Below are 24889 nucleotides of genomic sequence, written 5' to 3' on the forward strand. Positions count from 1 at the left end.
CTACAGGGGGGGGGTCAAATTGACCCCCCCCCCCCAGTTAACGTAGGGTTAACAAAGATGCAATGTTCAATGGTACAGTCAAACCTGTCTATACCGACCACCCAAGAGAAACACAAAAAGTGGTCTTTGTAGACAGGTTCCTTTAGTACATGTTTCAATGAGAATCCATTTACAAGGAAAACAAAAAATGTGGTCTTTGTGAACAGGTGGTCACTTAAGCAGGTTTGACTGTATAATAAAGCATTGTTATATTATGCATACTTGTAAGCTCATTTCACACTGCTCTTCTTGTGTGATTATTCTGAGAGAACACAAGATCCAAGCTGGAAGAGTAGAACAACTTACGTTCCATACTGAGCTGCATTCTCGGCAGGGTTCCTGAACAGTCCCTCAAACATATCCCTGGCCCACTGGATGGTGTGCTCGATGGCATTGGGGAAGTTCTTCAGGGTACAGATCGGGATGGACTTCTCAGGGGGGTCCTGGGAGGAGGAGTAGGATTCTGTCAGGAACGGTAAGACCACCTGGACGTTGCCTTTGGTGCCCAGGGTACCCGACTCCAGCAGGGACTTGCGGTAGTAGACGCAGCGTCTGTCCATGTACATACCTGAAAAGGGAAATCAAGATCAAGTTACCTCTCATGTAGCACAGTTCAAGAGAGATGTGCAATGGTATATTACGCATTGTGCTGAAAAGCTTGTCATGGGGAATCAACTAGTGTTTAAGAGGTTGATTGTACAGTAAAATTAGAAGGAAGTCACACAAAGTTAACAGGACTTTTGTCATATTCAGAAATGTCACATCATCCCTTGCACAACTACCTAATTCCACAGGAAACAATACATCAAGGAAGAATAACTCAGAGGCACAAGGGATTATTTGAATCAGCAACACAAGGTGAAAGTGTACAATATACAGGAATCTTGCATCACTCCAACAAATGGGGTTGCTGAAGCAGCATATTTAGAAGGAAATTACTGAAGGATAAGGATTTATAAAAAATACCGCAAATATCACATCGCCTTTGGCACAAAACACAGGAAGTAATCTATGAAGGATGAATGACTTACGTGCATCCACATTGTCCAGAGCATTAGCCACTCCAGTCAAAGATTGAAAGAAGTCATCATCATAGACGTTCTCTGTCTCTGGTCCAACTCGGTTCAGGTGTGGTATGATGTTGATTTCAGGGTTCATTTCTTTCGCTGCTTTGGCTGCGGTGTCTGACTTGGGTTTCTGAAATATGTGAGAGCGTTTTTTTTTTTAAAAGTTAGATCAAAAACAAAAGTTTCTTCCTAGTGTAACTATTAATTCTTAATCTAAACAGATACTGCACCAGCACAGCAACAATCAACGTTATAAATGCAAATATGGGGCACTGTATAACTGGAAAATAGAAATATACGAGAGAGAGAGAGAGAGAGAGAGAGAGAGAAAGAGAAACGTCTCCAGAGAACAGGCATGGGAGATGAATTTCAGGTGCAATATTATGAAATTTATTTAACACCAAATCTTATCAAGAAAGATTTCACTTGGGGTACTTTAAACATGATCTATCGTACAATTCTATATCTAGAAATACAGCAATTGACCTCTGTGACCGTTGACCTATTTGCCCAAAATTTGACAAGATTGGCTTCCTATGGTTATTATCTAACATTGAATTCTTTCACACATGTAAAGAGAAAACATTTGTGACGTGAATGTTAGCCTCGTATCTGTCCATAATGTTTAACTAGTCACATCATGGTCTTCAGAAGGCATAAAACATTTGATATTGGGACATTTTGGAAAAAGACAACACTGATCTTGTGGTTCTAAGCACCACCATCCCTATGGCTTTGTTTTTGTGTGATATCGATAGTTAAAGTTCCCAGATTACCTAAAATATAATGCCTCCTGCCATTCCTTTGTTAAAATTGCTTACTGCATTATCTCTGAACAGCACTTGCAAGAGCACAAATGAAAGTTGAATTCTACCTGTACATCATGTGGTCTGAAAAGGAACTGTCTATTCAGGTTGGACTTCTCTATGATATCCATGTCTGTGACGTAGATCTTTCCTTCTGGTGCGCTTCCTAGACCCATCATGGCAAAGTTCTTCAGCAGTTCACACCCTATGGCTCCTGCACCAACCTGAGATACACACAGAGAACAGGGGGTGTTTCACAAAACTTATCAGTGACAAATGACAGTTTTTGTTACAAGCTACTGAAATCCTTGCTTCCGATTGGTTATCAGCAGATTTGTCACTGATATTTGTCATTTGTCATTGAAACAAGGCTTTGTGAAACAGGTCCCAGAAGGAGTGAACATCTTGAATAACTTGACATCATGCACATCATTAGATGCAATGAGTGTTTAGTGTTTGCCGACTTAAAATATCTTGTACCTCTGGAAGAATTCACATCATAACTCACAAGAAATGTGACAAGTGTAGAGTGTTTGCAAGCTTAAAAATATGTAGCTGACTAAAAACATACCGTTGTATATTGAATGTATTTTTTTAATGAACTAGAAACACACTTCACATAATAGTCAAATGAATTAATGGTGAGTTTCACAATGATACTGGTTATGGTAAGCCAAATATAAGAACAATTGTTTTTTTCTTTCTTATTTCGCATTTAAGTACATCTGAACCTATGAGTTCATTCATACAATCACTATGCCAATCTATTTTATTTTCTTATTTCATTTACCATGAAATATTTTTGTGCTGCCATCTTCTTCTGAAAATCTGCTCCTAAAACAGCGGTTTGGGAGTCGTACCTGCTATTTGTCTGAAATTAGAAACAGGGTGATAGGAAAGGATTGAATGTAAGTTATGCTATTTTTCTTTCATATTTATGCAATAAGATATGTAAATAAATGGTTAACCCTTACTGTACTGGGGGGGGGGGGGGCCTGGGAGGCCCCTTTCCTCGACATTTTTGGAGATTGTGCCGCAACTGCTTGGAATTTTGAATTGTCGTTTCATGACTTTTTTCCCCTCAAGTCTTACGCACATTTTGATACCATTTTCGTCGAAATCGGATATACCTGTAAGGTGTTACATAACAATTAGTATGCGCATGTCATAAAAAGTATGCTCTAATTGCATATATTCATGTACAAGCAGAAATGTGAATACAGGTTTAGATGTATTTCTTCCTAATATGGAGATATGAATTGATATCAAATTGCTTTCATATGTTTCTCAAAGTAACTTGATGTATTCCAGAACAAAAGAATACATTAGAAATAAAACAATAGATAAAATAAGAAATAAAAAGAAATAAAATAAAAAAGAAAATAAATATTTGAAAATTGCATCAAATTTGCATAAATTATCATTATTAATTACATCAAAATAACTAGTTTGTGTTAGAAAAGAAGTTTCATATGAATAAAGAGTTTCAATTAACATTCAAAAAGTGGAGTCTGACAATTTTTGTTATGATTTTAGTTCCCTGTATATTTCCAGATTTGATATTCATGAATGCCTATTCATAATTTATGCAAATTAATCTACACATTTTCAAATATCATAAAAATAATGTAACCTCATGAATTTGACACGAAGGAAATATTTATTCAATACATTTTCAACATTCTTCACAAGTCTACAGACAAATATGTAGAGTTTTCTGTAAAATGCATAAAATTAGCATTTTGCATAATTAATTAGGCTATAACGACAAAAATTTGTATATTAGGAAAAAAATAATTATACCATCTTGTTCCTTACGTAAATATCTACAAACATGCAAATTTTCGTGTTCATCAGACTTTCGATGAACAGGAACAGGATCAGGGTATCTTTGAAAAAACGAAGCCCAGATCAAATGTTGTTGCAGCCAATGTATGAAGACTGATTGAACCCACTAATTACCAAGACTGAGATATTCATCTTTTAAAAAAGTACAGTCAATCCTGCTTTAGCTACCACCTCTCTGTAAAAACCACAATTTCTTGTGTCCCCCTTGAACAGTTTTTCTAATTGGAAAGTGTACTAAAGGAACCTGAATATAAAGACCATCTGCTTATCAAGAGAGAATTTCTTTATCTCTTCAGGTGGTCTTTATACATAGGTTTCACTGTATGTAAAACCATGTGAGTTTATAAACTCACCGGTTGACAGCTAGCTTCCGTTGGTGTTGCGCTCTCATCTTCTGGGAGGCACTCTAGTGCATCAAAGTAGACCCACTGCTTGATGGGGTTGAATTTACCACTGCAAGCCTATGAGAGAAGAGAACATATTAGACTAAATATAAAGTATTCATCCACTTTAAAAGAGTGAGAAAGGGAGAGAGACAGAGACAGAGACATAGGTAGAGAGCGAGAGAGAGAGAGAGAGGGAGAGAGAGAGAGAGAGAGAGAGAGAGAGAGAGAGAGAGAGAGAGTAGTAGTAGAAGTTGACTTTATTGGATAACTTGTCTACCAAAAGGCTTATCTGCCACAAGGTCCATTCCACAAATTACAAACAATACATTGTCAGATACAGATATAGAAAGAAACAGTTACAAATCAAAAGCGTAAAAATACACACAAAAGAGGAACATTATATATTTCAAAACAGCAGACCAACAGACAGAGACAGAGTCAGAGAGAGACAGACAGACAGACAGACAGACAGATACAGGGACATGCCCTCCTTCACTTTTAAGACAATGTGACGGTCCTTTTAAGGCACTGGCAATGACCTCACATTGCCTTAAAGGGCAGTCCATGTTCTCGTCGTGCAGAATCTAAAAGTCCCTAATGTCAATCTTTCAGCTTTGACTTATCAATTATTAACCACACAATTTTACTACCTGTACATATAAAAGCAGAATCTGGGATATTCTTTGTGAAGTTAATTGCCACAATTTTTCTTTTGAATGCCCTACGTAATAATGAACCAAAGCAGTACGAGCCATATTCAACTCTTGGAAGTTCACTTATGACGAAAACTAACTCTTGGAAGTTCACTTGTGAAAAAGACTTGACACAGTCGAGGGTTTATCTTTCCCTTGTTACAGAGGGACAAAGCTTTACCTTCATGACTTCTTGCGCAGCCATTCCACCGATGACGGCCTGGATTGGACAGATATCACCACAAGCATTGTATGCCAGCTGGGTGAGGAGCTTCTCATCGATAGACTCCTGTTTGGATGCATCCGATGCCTGGGAGTTGATCTCCTTGGCAAGAGCGATCATTTTAGCTGCATCATCCTAGGGAAAAAAAAGAAGGATAAAATCAATATTTTTCCTTTCTGGTCTGATCTATTGTGTGGAGCAAAACAATGACATCAACAAAGAATATGGAAAAGAACATTTGAACATTGGGTGTACAGGAAAATAATGAGAATATCAATGTAAAGATATCAAAACCAACAGAGAAATACTAGCTATGGCAGAGCTTAACCAAAACATCCTGATACGAATAATTAAGGAAAAAAAAGGCAAAATACTGTAACTACAGTAAAAGGCATAAGAGCCTCTTGAAGGATTTATTGGAAGGAAAAGTAGAAGGTACTAGACCATGAGGAAAATCAAGAAATATCTGGGAGGGGAACATTAAGACGTGGAGTGGAATGACACTGCAAGAGGGTACTAGGGTGGCAGAAAATAGAAATTTGTGGAAAAAATGGTGCAATCAACTTCTGAGCTAGGAGAAGATACCTTGATAGATAGAATTTAAGATGGGATTAATTGAAGGCGATAGGTTACAAAACAAAATTTCAATTCCATGACACACTTGTACATCAGAATACTCACATCATTCCTTGGTCTTGGAAGTGTGCCATACTTTGTCTTGAACTTATGAAGAGCCTGAAAGCCGACGTGAAGCTGGCCGGGGCGGTCAAATTTGGCATAATCAGTTATAATCATTTCTGGTTCTGCCAAGGATTCTCGTAATGATTTCTAAAAGATAAGATGGAAAGAAATGATGCAGTGCATTGTATAGGCAGGCGGTTTTAAACACCTAGTTATGTGCTAGGCATAAAAGTAGAAAACATGAATTTCATCATTCTCCTTTTAATTTTTGTTGTTGTCATGAAAGGATAAAGAAATAATGAAGAGAAGATTGATCCTTACAAGGATAATGTATGAATCCTGTACGGCAAACTACCCATTGACTTCAGCAGTTTGTATGCGAGGAACATAATTTATCTAGCACCTTACTGTAGCCTTGTATTACCAATCAGAAGACAAAGCTTAAAACTTGGTGCTGAATTTTGTACATATGTCTCTAAAGGAAGGGGGGATATCTGTCACAATATCTGTCACAATTTTTTGCTTCACAAGCATGGCTACATCTATTTCATGAAAGAACAGTAAAAAAAAAAATGTAATAATTGATAGCAGTGGAACAATAGGTGACACATTCAGCTAGCCTCAATCAATTTGCCCTTTTCTCTCCGACTGACTAAAGAACAAGGTCAAGATACTTACAAATGTAACCTTCTCGGGCATCTTGACTTGGGATACAATTCCTCCCCTGACGTAGTCTGATAGGTCACTGGTATCTCCGATATCGAAGGTGTAAGGTCCAAGAACCTTGATCTTCTTCGGCTGGCATCCATTCAGCTCAGTCATACCCTACAGATTCAATGAAGGAAAGTGAATACACCTTACAGATACAGTGTGAAACAGTAAAATTTGCCTGTGTATGCCTCCAAGTAAGCAGATAGGGGACCAATGGTTTTAAGTCCTCTCAAAGGGAATTGGTAATGAGGATCAATGCCTTACCAAAGGGCACTAGCGCAACAACTTGGTCTCGAATCCCAAACCTCCTGGTTACAAGATCATTGAGTCACAGCGCCTCATCTCTTAATTTAATACTTTAAATCACACCCTTTTCCTCCCATGTTGTGTTTCATTTGTAATATTAATGATTGATTTACCATAAAAACCAAGACAAAATTTGTAGAAATTACAGTAAACACAGAAACGTTTGCATGCTATTATCACAAAGAGCTTCAGATTCTCTATGGTTTCATGACTGAACTAGTGCTGTAACATCACGGATATCTCCAATTCCATTTAACCGTCAGTCAAAACCGGACAGTTTTCGGTTAAACAATTTAAAAAAAAAAAAAAAAAAAAAAAAATGTTTTTTTTTTTTTAACTGTGAGGTGCATTTGAAGGCGCCAATTTGTGCTTGTGAACTTGTCACAAATAATAGTAACAATGTTGTTTTTAGAAGAATGTGTAAGATCATTAATGTAAATTAAAAACAGTAGAGGACCTAGGATAGAACCTTGTGGTACGCCGTGTGTAAAAGTTGGATGACTTATTATAATAAACTACATATTGAGTTGAGATCTATTACAAAGGTTACTTTCAAACCAAGATGACAGACAAATTGGATGGTTGTTCTAGTTTCGGAGTGATAAGTCAACACACAGATTACTGAGGTAGGAGACATTGCCAGGCATATTACAGGTGGAGAGGCATAAATCAAAATTTAAAAAAAAAAAAAAAAAAAAAAAAAATTATTTAAAAAAAAAAAAAAAAAAACGGGAAAACGAAACCGTCCAATTGAAAACGGAATCCGCCATGGGCGGTCGGATACCGGACGATTAAACGTTTGACTACAGCACTAGACTGAACAATGATTGTATACACTTTGTGGAGTTTTAAATTACGAAAAACTTCAGGTTTTGCTGTATCTTACACATCAGGGAACTAGACAATATGAATTTCATCATTTTTTTCCTTCATTTTTTGTCATGAAAGGATAAAGACATAATAAAGAGAAAATTGATCCTTACAAGGATATATGTATGAATCCTGTACGGCAAACTACCCATTGACTTCAGCAGTTTGTATGCGAGGAACATCATTTATCTGGCACCTTACTTTTAGCCTTGTATTACCAAGAAGAAGACAAAGCTTTTACGAATGGTGCTGGCAAATTTCGACAAGTCTTTACAGGCATAGAATAATAATCATATTACATTTGACTCAACGATTATCGTTTGCACTTTGTGTAGTTTCACGTTTAGAAAAGTGTCAGGTTTGCTGTATCTTACAAATAAGGGATCTAGAAAAATTGACTAGCTTGCATTTACCTTTATTTCTGAGAATGAAACGTAGTCTCCACTCTCAAAACCATGGCGGCTTTCATCAAGACAAGTTACTACACCTTGATCATCCTATGGAAAAAATATGATGAATGAACGTAAGTTTTATCAAGTGTTGAGAAATACTACCGGTACTGCATTTGAAAATATTGGTCAAACATTTGTACTATTCAAAATCATGGAGATACAATTTAACTTTGAGAATACATGTTGAAAAGTAAACTATAAAGGCAACAAAAGACTATGCTATAGAATTTACCCACTCACACCAACATTGAATACATTTCTCACATCGAAAGCAAAATGTATAAATACTCCCAAACTTGTTTCTCTACCAAGTCACTACCTGTATCTTAAAGCCCCACTGTGACTGTACTGCTTGTAGCTACTACTATAAAGAAAACAATGCCTAAGTGGTGCCCGTTGGTCCCCCATGATCCTCTTTTTCTTATGTTAATTGAGAGCTGAGTTGATGAGATAACCACCTGTCAGTGAACACGCTGGGTGGTCTAATCCCTCCTGGCCAAACTAGTACAGACAGGCTTTAAATGTGAGAATCTAGAACCTTCCATGGTGGACATACCTTTGATACAGCAGACACCATGACAGACATCGGCTCCTCTCCAGTGCTGTCATACACTGTGAAGTCGTCTCCGAAGTCACAGAAGACCTGACCGAAGAGACCCCTGGTGTCGGCGATGATCAGATGGATGCCCTTGGAGTGGCAGAAGTCACCTATCCTCAGCTGTGCCTCCAGGCTACTGGTGGTCAAGACTACAACCTGAACGGTCAAGGAGAGATGGACACAATAAATTAAAGATAAAGTTGAGTTCTGGTTATCATATCTTCTTTCTTTTTTTTCACCAGAGAATAAAGAAATAATAAAGAGAAGAGTGATCCTTACGAGGATATATGTATGAATCCTGTACGGCAAACTACCCATAGACTTCAGCAGTTTGTATGCGAGGAACATAATTTATCTGGCACCATACTTTAGCCTTGTATTACCAATCAAAAGACAAAGCTTTAAGGAATGGTGCTGGCAAATTTTGTTGTGAAAGAAATGTAGAATTGATCAGAAAAGGTTGATCATCTCGCTAGTAAGTATTGGTGTGTAATAAAGGTTCTGGAATCATCAAAATTATAAGAAATTTGGCCCAGTATTGGAAACAGAAAAGAAGAGGGGGAAAAGAACATAAAGATATAGAAAACCAGATGGCTTGGTGGCAAAGCAGTGATCATGTAACCATGAGGTCAAAGTTCTAACCAAGTAACGCCATCGTGTTCTTCATAAACGCATGAATCCTCAATCCTCCTACATTAATAAGTCTATTGAAGACATTAACTTGCAGGTCGACTACTTCTTGTTCTAGGAGCATCATACTTGCTTTATTTGCAATCACGTAAATAACGTATCAATCTGAAGAGTAGGGATGGAAAGATACTTAAGAAAATGAACAGGGTCATAGTGAATGATGAATGAGAAAATGGAAAGGAAAGGCAGCCAACATCCATCTTACGCATAATACAAAATTAACAGGAATTCTGCAGATAGTTGGAATCTGGATTTTTTTCAGTTAATCACAAAATCAACAAAAAAAGATTAATTAATATCAAACAATCACATACGATTGATGATTTCCAGATTAATGGTCTATAACAGTTCCGTTGACAGAGATGATTAGCTACTCACCTGAAATTTACTCATGAACTGTTCATTGAGGGGCGACTTGCTTATTGTGACAGATACATAATTGTTGAGCTCAGCCAGCCTTGGTTCCGTTACCTCTGCTCTGTTCTTTCCTACGTCTGCCTCTCGGAAGAAGAACTGCAGGTTTAGGGGAAGCACAATAGATTTATCTAAAAGTCTAGTACTACTATCCCTCTTTTAGAGGTAATATATACCTGTAAGCATAGATGAAAATCAGGTTTCACGTGGTGATTCATGATGGTCTAAACTCAAGATAATGAATTTCCTTTTTAAGAGCAAACTAGCTGAAATCCAAGATGATGATAATTTCTGAGATAAAATCATAAAAATGAAATCAATCATGACTTCTTGAAAAGGCAATCATTCTTAATCAAAGTTTTAAGGTTGGTTATCTTTGACCCTCGTACATGTATTCATAAATAGATAAATTGAAGAAGAAAAGAAAATTGACATGCCCCTGGACTATTCCCAACAATTAGCATTACCTGTAAGCTAACGGACAAAATAAAATATCACTGGTTCCTGTGTTGCAACAGATTTTTTTTTTTAACCCATATGATTTAACTACATTTCAGATTCAAAGTTCTATGTTAGAAGCACTACTTGTGACAATACCTCAACAAAATTTGGGTGTATCAAAGAATCATTTATTTTTTCAATTACAAGATCTCTACATTGGTTATTTTTTAATCAAAAAAGGAAGAAAGAAAGAAGAAGAATTTGCTGACCTGGGAGGCCAGATCTTGAATGGAGACGTCCTCTTCGTCATGGATGACCACTGATTTGACGCCACCCAGGACCACATTCTTGGCAATCTCTATTCCAAGGCCCTTCACACCAGAGATGAGGATGTTGGATACAGCCATACGCTTCATGGCTTCATGACCCAGTACGTACCTGATGGACATGGGAAGAGAATGTGAGATTAGTGAAAATGAAAATGGTGGATTTAGGAATAAATGGGGCAAGAATTGAATATATTCTCAGTCACAAACTATAACCCCCAAAAAAAAGATTTTTTTTTTTTTTTTTTAAAGTTTAATTTGGAAATCCTTTTGACATTTACATGACCATTTACTTCAATATATACCTGTTGAGCCCCAATGAGTTACAAAATTGGCTAAGTAGTTGCTGGCAGGGTTATTCATACCAAGGAAAACAAAAAGTAACTGAGATGGCAGTCACAATTTGAACTTGAAGTATTCATAGCTACCAATTCATCTACTCTTGATGAAACAACTTTACTACTATAAAAGTATAAAAATTTGACTTACATTAAAATTCTAGAAATATGAATAACCTACTTTAGGCACTGACACATTATAAACATGTGCTTGGAAGTTTAACACAGACCCATTTTTGTTATTATTCTAGATGTACAATGAATTAAAAAAAAAAAAAAAATAAAAGGAAGGGTCAACTTACAGCTGCCTGGAGTACAACCCCTCATCAATCTCATCCTGCCCTCCATTCTTGGCCATCTCCCTCTGTCAGAAAGAAGAAGAGATATTAAATAACATACATGTATAAGCTGCACAGGCATGTCTACTTTGCAAATTACAAGAGATATGAAATTGTACTTCTTTATGTAAACTACATTCTATGTTCAGAAATTGATTAATTCACTAGACATATTCAAACAAGACCATCTGTCTATCAACTTAATCCAATTGTTCAATCTAGCTATCGACATGTAGCTATCTAACAATCTAACTTTACAACATGTACATGTAGTATCGCATGTGACAAATGAAAGGGGCAAGACAATACAACAGATTCTTTCAAACGGTGTACTCACGTTGTTAGAATTGACTGAGTTCTGGTTGGTATTGTTAGACTCCTGTTCGAGCCTCCGCTTTTTTGCAGCTGGTGATGTCTGGGCGTCAGAGCTACTCGCAGACATCTAAAAACAAAAAAACGAAATTCAAAGAAATCTCGAAACAACGAACCAAACTTGTTTCTTTAATCAGTCTGACCATCATTCAACCCCTGGATTTTCTTTGTGTTTTTAGGTCTAGTTTTGAGCTTTCTCCCTTCCCCTTCTCTGTCATCACTTTGATTAAGGGCTTTCAATACTACTTCCTGTTATTCCCAGGCTGGGTGAAGGAAGGAGTGCCCCTTAATGAAAGGAATTATCAAGATGAGGTAAGGTCTTGGCTCAGAGGTGAACATACTGCACAAGAATTGATACAGACATATCAACTGATGATTCATACAGCACATTGCCACATTCTAACAAAAATATTGAATTTTCAAAATAAATCTCAAACAAAACAGATCAAACTTATCAACACATTACACACAAAGACAGCCTCACAGTAATTACATGATTTAAAAATCCCCCCCCCAAAAAAAAGGATAATGAAATATATTCATTTAAAAAATGACAAAAAAAATGACAAATGAAAAAGAAAGAAAAAAATGAAGTAAAATCAGATAACTAATATGGAAGTTAAGGAACTAGGAAAAACTATGGACCAATGGAAATCGCTTTTTTTTTTTTTGGTCGACATTTTTTTGCCGACTATGTCGGCAGCAAGCCTGGTCCGTGTTAAAAAACCCACGCGGGAAGGCCTTTCATTTAACTGCGAGGTGCAGCTGAATGTGTAAGATCATTAATTAAATTCAAAAACAGTAGAGGACCTAGGATAGAACCTTGTGGTACACCATGTAATAGAAGAAAAATTGGAGGAATTATTATTATCAACTACATATTGAGATCACAGACAAATTTGACAGACAAATTTGAGTGTTTTTCTAGTGTCCAAGTGGTGAGCCAACACACCGATTACTGAGCTGGGAGACATTGTCAGGCATAGCGCCAGGTGGAGGGGTATAAATCGAAACTTTAAAAAAAAAAAAAAAAAAAAAAAAAAAATTTGTTTGGTGTACCGGTATAAACCGCACCCCCGACTTTAAATTTTTTCGGCGGCAAAAAGGTGCGGTTTATACACCGTTAATTACAGTATATATTTCAATCCCATTAAATTCCCTTTTTATTCCCCAAAACTTGATTTCCCTGTGCCTTTGTCTACGTTACTGGTATATGATTTGTATAATATTACGTGCATGACATTTAAGAAAATCAACTTTGAAGAATTAATAACATTTTTTGAATATTGCATATTCATACTTGATTTTTATTGACTTTTATATAAATAGTTTCATTTAAATTCACATTTTTCATGATTTAACTGAAAAAAATTACTCTTTATTTGTGCACCCACACAAAAACATATTACTATCAATATCACTTAGATGCTGGTGTGAAGAAATAAGGTTTAAGGGGGGAATTGGGAAATTTTTGATATATCAATATAAGGAAAACAATTACCGTAAATCTCCATGTATAAGGCGCACCTGTGTATAAGGCGCACCCCTATTTTTAGAGATTTAAAACAATTTTTTTTTTTTTTTTTTCCTTTTGGGTTTGCTTTTGCTTTTTTGAAGACACCACCTCAGATTCTCTTATTTCAGCGTGTGGTCCCGTTCGGAAACCCAAGCCATGCTGCATGGAATTGGGAAGGACTTTTATTTATTACGACTTTACAGTCAAAAAGTCAAAGTAAAAAAGAATAGTAACAATGTTGTTTTTAGAACTAAAGATGACAGAAAAATTTTCCTCCCGAGTCCAAACCGAAATTTGGACAGGCTAGATTTCGAGTGGTGAGTCAATATCCACTGTGTAAGTGAGCTGCAGGATACAGGTGAGTGAGCTGGAGACACGGGAGAGCTTCGGCTGGCAAAGTGCTTTGTGAAGGGGCATAATTTATCGAGACAGAAAAAAAAAAAAAAAAAAAAATTCTCTTCCCTTCAAATTAGGAACGTAGTTTAACTTCAAATAGTAGATCCTATTCTTTATTTTCATTATGTAATTCATGTTGAGACACAGAGATTTTCAGAAACCACTAAAAAGTAGCATTTTGAGGACTCAAAATATTCTGTACCTGTGTATTAGGTGCACCCCAGACTTTCATTTTGCATTTTCAGTATTCTTATCCCCCAAAATCAGTATTTTTACAAAACAAGGGAAACGCTCTCGGCGGTCTCGCCTGCATAACGCAATTCAATATGATAAACTAGAACGTCAATGACGTAGCACTCATCCGCATCTCGCAACAATAAATATCGTAAATTTTATGTGCTACACTTTTGAACTGGTCAAAAAATAAAAATTTGATGCCCTGGAAGGGACATAATTTCATTTCATTTGCATAAAGTACCATAAACAATCAATGGAGCAAAATCTCAAAATTCTGTGTAGAAGTTTAATGTTCCAAATTTAGCTCTACCAGATAAGGCAAACAAAATCAAAATCGGTCAAAAAAATGAGGGAGAAGAAGCAACTTTTGTTATTTTTGGAATAAATTTGCATAAAATTACCATAATTAATTAATGGAGAACAATTTCAAAATTCTGTGTACAAGTTTAGTGTACCAAAGTTAGCTCTACCATATAAGGAAAACCAAATCAAAATCGGTCAAGAAATGAGGGAGAAGAAGCAATTTTTGTTATTTTTGGAATAAATTTGCATTTTTTGGTTTGCATAAATTAGCATAGATAATGAATTTCACGATTCTGTGTAGAAATTTTAAATCCCCCTCCTAGCCCTATCATATGAAATAATCAGAATCAAAATTCGGTTGAAAAATAACGAAGAAGAAGCATTTTGAAAATCTTGATGTTGATGCCACAACAAAGTCTAAGTTTTTTTACCTTAAATGACCTTTGACCTTAATTTAGTGACCTGAAATTCTGCTCAAATGATTGGGGAGACTTGATAACCCTATAGTCCAAGTTTCATTGACTAAGAACTTATACTTTCAAAATTATATCAAAAATTCAAAAACTTAACCTTAGGTTAAGTTTTCGATGATGATGCTACAGCATACCTGTAGTCCAAGTCTGTTGACCTGAAATGACCTTTGACCTTGAGTTTGTGATCTGAAATTCTACTCACATGATTGGGGATACTTGATTACCCTGTAGTCAAAGTTTCATTGACTAAGAACTTATACTTTAAAAATTATATCAAAAATTAAAAAACTTAACCTTAGGTTAAGTTTTTGATGTTGATGCCGCCGCCGCAGCCATAGCCGTCACCGGAAAAGCGGCGCCTACGTCTCGCTTTTTGCTACGCAGGCAAGACAAAAATCAGTATTTTTTCCATGTGAAAAAAATATGCATGCATATCGGCAATGTTGTACTAGGGTTGTACTAGATCTACACTACCGTTAATCTCCGTGTATAATATGCACTTTTTTGCCGCCGAAAAAATTCAAAGTCGGGGGTGCCCCTCCACTTGGCGCAATGCCTGGCAATGTCTCCAAGCTCAGTAATCGGTGTGTTGACTTACCACTTGGAAACTAGAACAACACTCAAATTTGTCTGTTATCTTGGTTTGAAAGTCATCTTTCTGATAGATCTCAAAATGAAGTTTAAAATAATAATTCCTCCAATTACACATGGCGTACCACAAGGTTCTATCCTAGGTCCTTTTTTATTTTACATTAATGATCTTACACATTCAACTGCACATCGCAGTTAAATGAAAGTCCTTCCCGCGTGGGTTTTTCTTTTTAACACGGACCTGGCTTGCTGCCGATAGAGTCGGCAAAAAAACAAAAAAACAACAACGTACGTCCGTAGCCTATTTTAAGTTGATTTCCGTACGGAATACGGCCAATCCGTACTACTTGGCAGCTCTGCTTATATACAGAGATTTACAGTACCGGTAGTGGATAGTGAAGCAATGACGTCACAGACTCATGAATGAGTTGCCAATTTCATAACTTTCATAATTCATAACTTTCTTATTAGTTATCCGATTTTGCTCAAACTTTTTTTTGATTGGTTTGTCTGATTTATTTTTATTATTTTTGGGGTGGACCTTTTGCAGCCAACATCAAATTCTATAGAACTTTGCAGGAATTATGGATATGTTATGGATGTCCTATCTGTGAAATTTAAACTTGAGCAGTGTCCGAATATTCAAATTATGCAAGGAAACCCATTTACTTGCTAGACTTCACTGTCAGACACTATTGAGTGACTGACTGGCTCTTTCATCTTTGGTAATAACATACATAAAATGAGCTGTAAAGGGTACATGTGCATTTGTCTACATGAATAACCCACTTTTTCTAATGGCCAAAATTAAACTGAATCTTTGGGCAGCATAAAACGTACGACTATTCGGTACAATGGTCTGAAAAATCAGACTAATACTTACTGGCTTTATAGCTTCTAAGTCGATTTGACAACTAATAGTCGTTATTTTCCCACTTAAAGACATTTCCAAGCCCTATTTTTTTTTAGGGAAGAAGCACGAGGTATGCGCAACGGGCGGTACATTTGTAGCATCATAGGTTCCCACAATCGCACATATGAATTCCAACTACGTGACCGCAGGACGAACTACAGTCTACAGTAGGGGCGCTGGTCCGATAATGAGGATCGTCCGCATAAACAAGGATATCCTCGTAAACTAGTATACACTATGAATATGACTGACAAAGAAAGCGGACAAAATATACAGTTCCTCAGGTAGACAAAGGAACATCCCTTCACTGCTATTTGTAAATATTGTTTAGAACAGCTGTCACATGCATAGGTCTATTTACCTGTTCTACACATTTTTACATACATGTAATAGCAGTGAAGGGATGTTCCTTTGTCAACCTGAGGAACTGTATATTTTGTCCGCTTTCTTTGTCTGTCATATTCATAGTGATATCCTCGCGTACTAAAAAAAAAAAATGATCGTTCGCATTTTCGTGGCCTTTTTTTCTTCTTCGGCGCTCTGTGGGTGCAGGGTTCCAGATCTGTGTGCTGGCAATGCGAAAAATGGATTCCATGTAATAAAATACCCCCAGTTAACCATCTACGGTACTTTTATGGGTTGTCCGTCTTCCCAAGGATTTATCGTTCATAACGTGAAAGTCTCTATGCAAAGTGAATGTGAAATGCATCACGGAGCATCATCACGGAATCCATTTTTTGCATCGACAACGCTCGGAATGGAAAAAACAATCATCCGCGCAATAACGGACGATCCTAATGTTTTCAGGACGCATCTGCATGACCAGTAGGGGCGCTGGTCCGAGAATAAGGATCGTCCTCGTAAACGAGGATCGTCTTCCTAAAAACGGACCGATGCGTCCTCAAAAATAAGGACCGTCTGCATTTTTGCAGACGTTTCAAATTTTAATTTGGCGCATTGGCGATGCAAAAAACGGATTCTGCAATGATTTTCTTGATGCATTTTACATTGACATTGTACAGAGACTTTCACATTATCAGCAATAAATCCTTGGGAAGACGGACAACCCATAAAAGTAGACGGACAACTAGGGTTATTTTCCCCCGGGGAATCCGTTTTTGGCATCGCCAGCAGGCCGTTCTGTAACATGAAACCCCCAGAGCGCCGATGAAAAAAAACGTCCTCGAAAATGCAGACGACCCTTATTTTTGAGGACGCATTTTGTCCTCGTTTATGAGGATATCCTTGTTTATGAGGACGATCCTCATTCTTGGACCAGCGCCCCTACTGATGACCGCGTCTACGAATTACCGATCCTTATTCTCGAACCAGCGCCCTTACTGGTCTATGTACAAGGGATTTGGTTAAGCCAGACCAAGTCTCAGCAGAACATATCCATGATATCCCTGAACTAAATACAGGTTTTGGTGTTTTTTTTTAAGTTCCATTCCTGACTAGACTTCTAGATCTACTTTTTAAAAAACTTTTTCATTGCATTTGCCATTGCATTGGTTTAACTTTTATTTTAGGCCATTCCAATCCAATGTCCAGCATGTTCAGGTTAATTTACACAGCCTAACTTAGCCCTGCCAAACAAGGCAAGATTCTGAATCCACTCTGCAAAAAAAATACATGATACAACAAGATCTTTCAGTATCATGCTAGACAACCAAAGACAAATTAATGATGGTTGCGTAGGCTGCCCAACACACTCAAGGCCATTCATTGCACACAAGATTCGCGATCATTCTACATACACTGAGCTGAGCACACTGCACTGGCACTGCATGCAAACGACAATAGAATGAATGAACTCGATGAATGTGGTGCAATAATGCACGTGGTTGTGGGTTAATTTAATTCAGAAATAACGGTAAATGCATTACTAAAAATCATTATTTCGGATTAATATATATTCTTTAAATGTATATTTAATACTTTCAATGCGACATTGTGTCTTAAATTGCATATTTTAGTAAAATTTTGCTATCAAAAGACAAAGTCATACCTCTCAACCTCAGCGACTATTTCCCGGATAGTGCATCGTCTACCGGTTATAACCCGGTGTACGTGTTCACGTGACCAGCCACAGAAAATAATGGTCTCATCCAACATACACAACTCCGTTTATGCATAACACAAATTATCATACATTTACTTACCAAAGCAACCCGAACGAATAATAGGGATTCCCAAAGAACAATCAAATTATTTTCAAATGTGAAGAATAAACCAATATGTGGACAAAAACATTTGGTAAAATTGTATTTCTAAAGGTTTCTTCCCGATCGTTATAGCAAGGCTAAACGACGTGGTAGTTTGCAAGAAATGTAATAGACTATGCCGGTAAAATATACGGAAATGTATTCGTATATAGTCGTGCGGCAATATACGAAAAATACGGAAGATACAAACATTACGTAGGCCTACGTATCTATATATTATACGGCCTGGAGATATATTGTCTCATTATGACTCAACATTGCAAAATATATGAAAAGATGAATGTTGCATACAGTATACATATAATCTGTGCGATGAAAATATTAATTTAGGCCTACAAGTATACAAGGCTCCTTGAAAATGGAATTTCCATGAACTATATTCTCTCATTTTCACATTGGTTGTCATGCATTGATCAACTGGGTTGGGCGGCCTTTTGAATAATACCGGTATAGGGCCCAAGTATGCACTCAGCTCAGCGATTCAGCGAACACATTCGAATGAGAGTATTATTATCTATACACACATTAAACATTCAAGCAAATGGTACTCAAAGAGAAAAAAACATATACTAAAGATCAGCTATCCATTGATACTTACATGGTATCCCTTTCCCGAGAGCGTTGATGAGTAAACGCTGAAAGGAATTTAATTTGAGGGGGTGGTTATATATGCTGATGTCATGATCTTAAAATAGACAAAAGCTACGTACATTGAGCGGAGTAATTGAGAGGAGTGGTGCACTATGATATTGAGTGATCGAACAGTCGATTCAATAGGGTTGAGAGTATAAGTTATAGTTGAGAAGCCTTAATTGGCAGACGCAAGTGCATATATCTTTGCCTATTAAATTTGTATATATGCCCTATAAAATTATAGTATACAACCGGGCCCCAAAACAGTACGTGCTCCTCACATTTTTCGACACAAAAGGTCGGTATAATTATAGGCACCTATATAGGCCTATACCTGGAAATTTAATTATGACAACCCCTTTTCCCTTTAATTCTCTCACTTGAAAAAAACACACACTAAATATTACACCAATTAAGTATATGAACAAAAAATGTCATTAAATATTATTGTGCACCTTTTACATTCAGGAATATATGATGACGCCCCCCCCTTTTATATATATTATTTCTTTAATACTAGTGTGCAACCTCTTCCACACAACACTCAACAGTCACTAGTGTAATATAGTCGAATAATTTGGAAGGGCATGGGGGCGGAGGTGAAATGAAAATGCTTGTTTTTAGTACATGTGATATTGGCTAGGTTATTTATTATGCTGATTTTTGTTTGTTTTGTGTATGCATGCATGGTCCTAAGGGAGAATGCTTATAAAGGTTTTTAAAAAACCACCCCGCCCTCCCTGCCCCCCCCCCCGCAAAATGACAAAAATTATTTATTTTGATAATAGAGTATAGGTATCTTTATCACAAAATACTTATACTCTATTATCAAAGCGTCAGTTAACGATTAAGGGTCAATGTTCAAATTGCAAAAGTTACAGAAAAAGATGTAATCAAGGATTAAAGAGGGTTCACTATCCAGTGGCGGATCCAGGGGGAGGGAGGGGAGCCCGGGGGACCCGGCCCCCCCCCCCCTTGGAAAAAAAAACGTGTTAAAACACGTAATTTTTACCTTGGGGGGGGGTTGTGCTCCCCCCCCCCTGGCGCTCAAGGGGGGATGCAAATTTTTAAATTTTCGAGGGCAAAAAAAAAAAATGTGCTCACTACCCCCCCCCCCCCCCCCCCCCCCCTCCCCAAGAAATCCTGGATCCACGCCTGCCACTATCCACCAGCCAACAATTTTCCTTTCAGTGAGAAACCGGGCAGTCGTAGCCTACATTAGATTTGTAATTTCTGTACCGTAGAGTATAGCATATCACTAAGATGTGGTATAAAAGCTGCAACTGACACCCATACATGCCAGGCACGTAGCCAGAGTTTGATGTTTGGGGGGGGGGGGGCACATAATGTAATCGATCGAGGTCAAAAAAAGTTCAACCGATCTTGGAAAAAAATTTGGGGGGTCACGTGCCTCCCCCCCCCCCCCCCCCCGTGTCTACGTGCCTGATACATGCACCCTCTTTGTCGCTTCAGTTCGGAACAGAAGCCCCTTTAGACGCCCCTCCCTATACCTCCTCAATTAATATCAAACCGGGCATGTACGGTGAATATAAAGTAGGCTCATAATTGTTATTGGCATTAATAATGCTGATTACATTGATTTTAAAAGGAATGTGAAAGCAAAACATCGAGAGATTATGACGGAGTTATCCCTCATACCTTTGCCATTTTCACCTCGGACATTTTTACCTTGGACAATTTTACCTTGGACATTTTTACCTCAGACATTGTCACCTCGGACATTTTAGATCGCATCATTTTGTTATCCTGATTAATGAAAGTGTTTCGATTCCCCTTACAATTTATTAAATTATAAAAAGTGCAACTTACATTTAAATTTCCTTAAGGAAAGGTTGATAAAGGATCAACATTTTGAAAAGACCTCCCCCCCCCCCCCCCCCCATAAACCCCATGTAATGTGTATGCTTTTGAGTTTTGACCGTGCAGGGGGCATAGGTTACACCTAAAAACAGCTAGGTATTTAACAAATAATTGTAATTCCCATACGATTTATTAAAAATTATGTAAAAGGCTAAAAAGTTCGAATAGACCCCCATAAATCACAAAGAGTATGCATACTTTTGACCACTAAAGGGGGCCACCTGTGATGTGAAAATTATAATTTATTTTATTATTTATTCATTATAATTTATTAAGAAAGCCAAGGAGGAAGAAAAGAAAAGGGGAAAAAGAAGGAGATCGGGGGGGGGGGGGGGCGAAAAGGCCTTGCCTCCCAGGCTGTTACCCCCCCCCCCCCCCCCCCACCCATCAAACAAAAAGAGAGAGAAGGAAGGAATGAAAGGGAAAGAAAAAAAGAAAAAGAGGAGATAAAAAGAAGGAGCAAAAGAGGAAGAAGAAAAGAAAAGAAGGGGGATATCAGTTGCAACTGTTTCCCGCTATATAACGACGCGTGGATCAGGGGCCGAAAGGCCCTTGCCCCCCCCCCCAGCAAACATAAAAGAGAGAGAAGGAAGGAAAGGGAACGGAAAGTGAAAGAGGAGAGAAAGGGAAAGAAAACAAAAGAGAAAAAAGAAAGGTAGGAGAGATCAGTTGCGATTTTTTCGCCAACAAGGTGTAGTCCTAGAGGGGGGCGTAGGGGCTGGGGGCTGGGGGCAGTTGGTATCAGTACATAGACTGACTTAATAAAAATTTATCTTGAAAAGGATAGCTCTACAAATGCCTTTATATTAAAAATATGATAGACATTACAAAAATAGCTGAAGTGTTTTGACCAAAGGGACATGCCTGCACGTAGTTGTATAGTCCATTATATACCCATTTCTGTGTGCAGTTTATGTACTTTTCATTAAGATTGAGAAGATTTGTTATCAATTAATTCCGAAACCTCACGGTACACACCAATTGCATTACATAACTAACTGGAGCCTGGCGATTTTTTTTTTACCTCCGACATGTTTACACCTTATCAATCGACATTTCACAATGTTGCCTCCACAATCAATTACACAACAAATTTGAATGATAATTAATTAATGAATATTCATCATACAGCTCTTCTCTTCCAGCTCTTCCAAGCATCTACACAATATTTCACTTCTTTTTAATCTTAGAAAACAATCCAGGCCAATATATAATAATAGTACTTTTTAATCATTATTGTGAAATAAGATATAACTCTTTAATAAAGTATAAATATCTTTAACCATTCCTCGATTCGGTATTTCCCAGGAAAACATGTATTTCTAACCATATTTTATCATGTTTATCCTTTAATATAATACTACTTCAGTTCACTTAACAAATTAAGATCATACTTTTAGGGATCATTTCTATAGTATGTATCGTTCTCTTACGACACACTAGTGTCCCCACACCTAACCACGATGAAGAGTCATAGCGTTTCCCTCTGAGCGCGAAGCGGACTTCGAGTGTTACCTTCTCGATAACTCGCTCGTCGTCATTGTAGTACAGGAGCCAGGGGGGGTCAACCTAGCTGGGAAGGAAACCAATTTTCATGTGCACAGATGTGAAGATGGCATAGCTCCACATAACAAATTGACCGTCTGGCATGTTCTAAGTGGTGGGTGTGGCTAGGGGGACGCCCCCCACCAAAAAAGTTGCCCTTTTGACGACAAAATAGTATTTTGTAAATAACATTTTAAGGAAACCTTGAACCACTATGGGTTTGGTGTCATATGAAAGAGAGTTAAATTATCTACATTTTGATACCAATTTCAAATAATTTGGGATTAATTAAAATCGCAAATTTAAGTAAAAAACATGATTTTTGTGATTTTTTTCCAAAAATTGAATTTTATCAAAAAACACTATTTTCCATAAATCAAAATCGGAAAATGGAATTTTTTCAAAACTTTCCAGGAATTTGCTTATGTACAACAAAAATATCCTGTGCGAAGGAGAAGTTTATATATTGTTTCAATAAAAAGTTATAGCAATCCAAAGTTATGGATTTGATTTCCACAAAAACAACATTTTTGCCCACTTGTGTATAAACTGTATGCAATATACATGCATTAGTGTGTTAAGGACCTGTTTGGTGTGTTTACATCGAGTTTTAAAGATAACTTTGAAGTAAAACCTCTAATCACCATGTATTTGGTGTCAAAAGAAGGATAATTAAAATACTTCATTCTGATAACAATTTTGATGAGTGATGTAGTGTTTGAAATATAAATTTTGAGCCAAAAAGGTGCTTTATGTAGATATTCCTCTGGTTTTGGCCAGTATATCGGTATATTAACTGGACAAGTGATTGGACATTTAGTAGTGCAGAAAGTTCAAAGGATTTAGAGCGCTGAATGCAATTGATCAGTTTTTCTCCTGTACTCTGGGATGTTTCAGGAAATGTAGACATTGGCAGTTCCCTCCCCGACCCCCCCCCCCCCCACCACACCCACCCCCTTTCAGTCGCTTGTCATAATCTTTCCCATGACCAAGAAAAGTTAGTGCATCGATCAACATGAATATAATATAATATAATATCGCCATGTTTGGTTTAACGGTTTATTTTGCCTGACTACTAAGAAAACACATGTATGCTTGTAAGCAACCAATACTCTGCATAATCCCTATTGTGATTAGTTTAGAATGACATAAACTTTTATCATGAAATAGTTTTGGCTAGGTATGCAAAGTTATTTTTCCTCTGGATTACAAGTAATTCAGTACAAATATCGAAGGAACATTATGAAACTAATTGATTTGATTGAATCTCAGTTTTAGTCTTTGTGTGTTTCAAAGAGGAAGTTTCACAACTACTATTGAGATCAATTTGAAAAAAAGGAGGAAATAAAAGTGGAAAGATATCAAAGTTATCAAAATATGCTCATCTGACCGTAATTTAATGCCTAAAACCCCTTGACTTCCGGTGTCTCTGCCCCCTGGACCCCATCTAGGGTATGCAAAATTATTTTTCCTCTGGATTACAAGTAATTCAGTACAAATATCGAAGGAACATTATGAAACTAATTGATTCGATTGAATCTCAGTTTTAGTCTTTGTGTGTTTCAAAGAGGAAGTTTCACAACTACTATTGAGATCAATTTGAAAAAAAAGGAGGAAATAATGGGATAGAGATCAAAATATGCTAATCTGACGGTAATTTAATGCTTAAAACCCCTGAGCTTCCGGAGGCTCTGCCCTCTGGACCCCACGCCAATTCGTGACCTGCCAGTGTCACAAATATGGTATAAAAATATGCTCATCTGACCGTTATTTATTGCCCAAAACTCCTGACCTTCCGGGGGCTCTGCCCCCTGGACCCCACCCCAATTCGTGACCGGCTAGTGTCACAAATAAAGTATAAAATTATTCTCATCCGACGATAATTTGATGTATAAAACCCCTGAGCTTCTGAGGGCGCTGCCCTTCTTCTTTCTCTTTTTTCTTTCTGCCCTGGGAAAAAAATGTGTAAAAACACGTTAATTTTACCCTTTTTTTTAGCAGTTAGGCCCTCCCTCCCCCTGGCGCTCAATGGGGGGGGGGGGGGGGGAGCTGATCTAGCTCGATATTGAGGTTGGGGTATTTTAGGGACATCTGACAGACACCCCACCCAGGCACGCCGGAAGCAGTTTGGGATTGGGGGAGGGGGCAAACATTCCAGGGGGCTCACCTTTCAGGGGCAGGGGCGTAATGAGTAAAAATGTTTTGGGGGGCTGAAGAAAAATCTGCACCACCATCACTCTTACACGTTACATGCCGGCCCCGCGGAACGTTTTTCAAAGTGGAGTATTAACAATCAGGTAGAGCAGAGTGAGTGCAGCGTAAATTAGCATGGGGTCCAATGTCTTTGCCCCGGCGGGGTCAAGGGGCGAAGCCCTCGGAAGCTGCACAAGTTTTAGGCATTAAATTATGGTCAGATAAGCATATTTAGATACATGTACCTTATTTGTGACACTGGCAGGCTGTGTCCTATGTAGGTCAGCATTTAAGGCATTCAATTATGGTCAGATGAGCAGTCAGGGACCAGTCTTGGGGCCCTTGGGGAGGTCCAGGGTGTGGAGCCCCCGGAAGCTCAGGGGTT

The 24889-nt window shown here is 37.7% G+C and overlaps 1 protein-coding gene and 1 pseudogene across 3 annotated transcripts in view; one reads left to right on the forward strand and one right to left on the reverse strand.

The window, feature by feature from the left end:
- Nucleotides 1-18971, reverse strand: part of LOC590611 (ubiquitin-like modifier-activating enzyme 1) — a 30099-nt gene extending 11128 nt beyond the window's left edge. Inside the window, exons 1-15 of one of the 3 annotated variants that reach the window (XM_790209.5) lie at nucleotides 18036-18135; nucleotides 11564-11668; nucleotides 11191-11252; nucleotides 10494-10662; nucleotides 9748-9882; nucleotides 8638-8835; nucleotides 8043-8126; nucleotides 6421-6567; nucleotides 5743-5889; nucleotides 5020-5196; nucleotides 4114-4221; nucleotides 2703-2783; nucleotides 1981-2136; nucleotides 1071-1236; nucleotides 346-607 (exon numbers count right to left, since the gene is read on the reverse strand). In XM_790209.5, coding sequence (XP_795302.3) covers nucleotides 346-607; nucleotides 1071-1236; nucleotides 1981-2136; nucleotides 2703-2783; nucleotides 4114-4221; nucleotides 5020-5196; nucleotides 5743-5889; nucleotides 6421-6567; nucleotides 8043-8126; nucleotides 8638-8835; nucleotides 9748-9882; nucleotides 10494-10662; nucleotides 11191-11252; nucleotides 11564-11668 — 1997 coding nt within the window. In that variant the 5' untranslated portion in view covers nucleotides 18036-18135. Of the gene's footprint in view, nucleotides 1-345; nucleotides 608-1070; nucleotides 1237-1980; nucleotides 2137-2702; nucleotides 2784-4113; nucleotides 4222-5019; nucleotides 5197-5742; nucleotides 5890-6420; nucleotides 6568-8042; nucleotides 8127-8637; nucleotides 8836-9747; nucleotides 9883-10493; nucleotides 10663-11190; nucleotides 11253-11563; nucleotides 11669-18035; nucleotides 18136-18189; nucleotides 18362-18850 lie in introns of those variants that run through there. The other 2 variants (XM_011674098.2, XM_030972970.1) reach the window with 2 other exon arrangements.
- Nucleotides 18972-22150: 3179 nt separating this feature from the next.
- LOC115919577 lies at nucleotides 22151-22348 on the forward strand (annotated as a pseudogene).
- Nucleotides 22349-24889: the final 2541 nt, after the last annotated feature.

This window comes from Strongylocentrotus purpuratus, unplaced genomic scaffold, assembly GCF_000002235.5.
Source record: "Strongylocentrotus purpuratus isolate Spur 01 unplaced genomic scaffold, Spur_5.0 spur5_scaffold_6, whole genome shotgun sequence".
Lineage (NCBI taxonomy): Eukaryota > Metazoa > Echinodermata > Echinoidea > Camarodonta > Strongylocentrotidae > Strongylocentrotus > Strongylocentrotus purpuratus.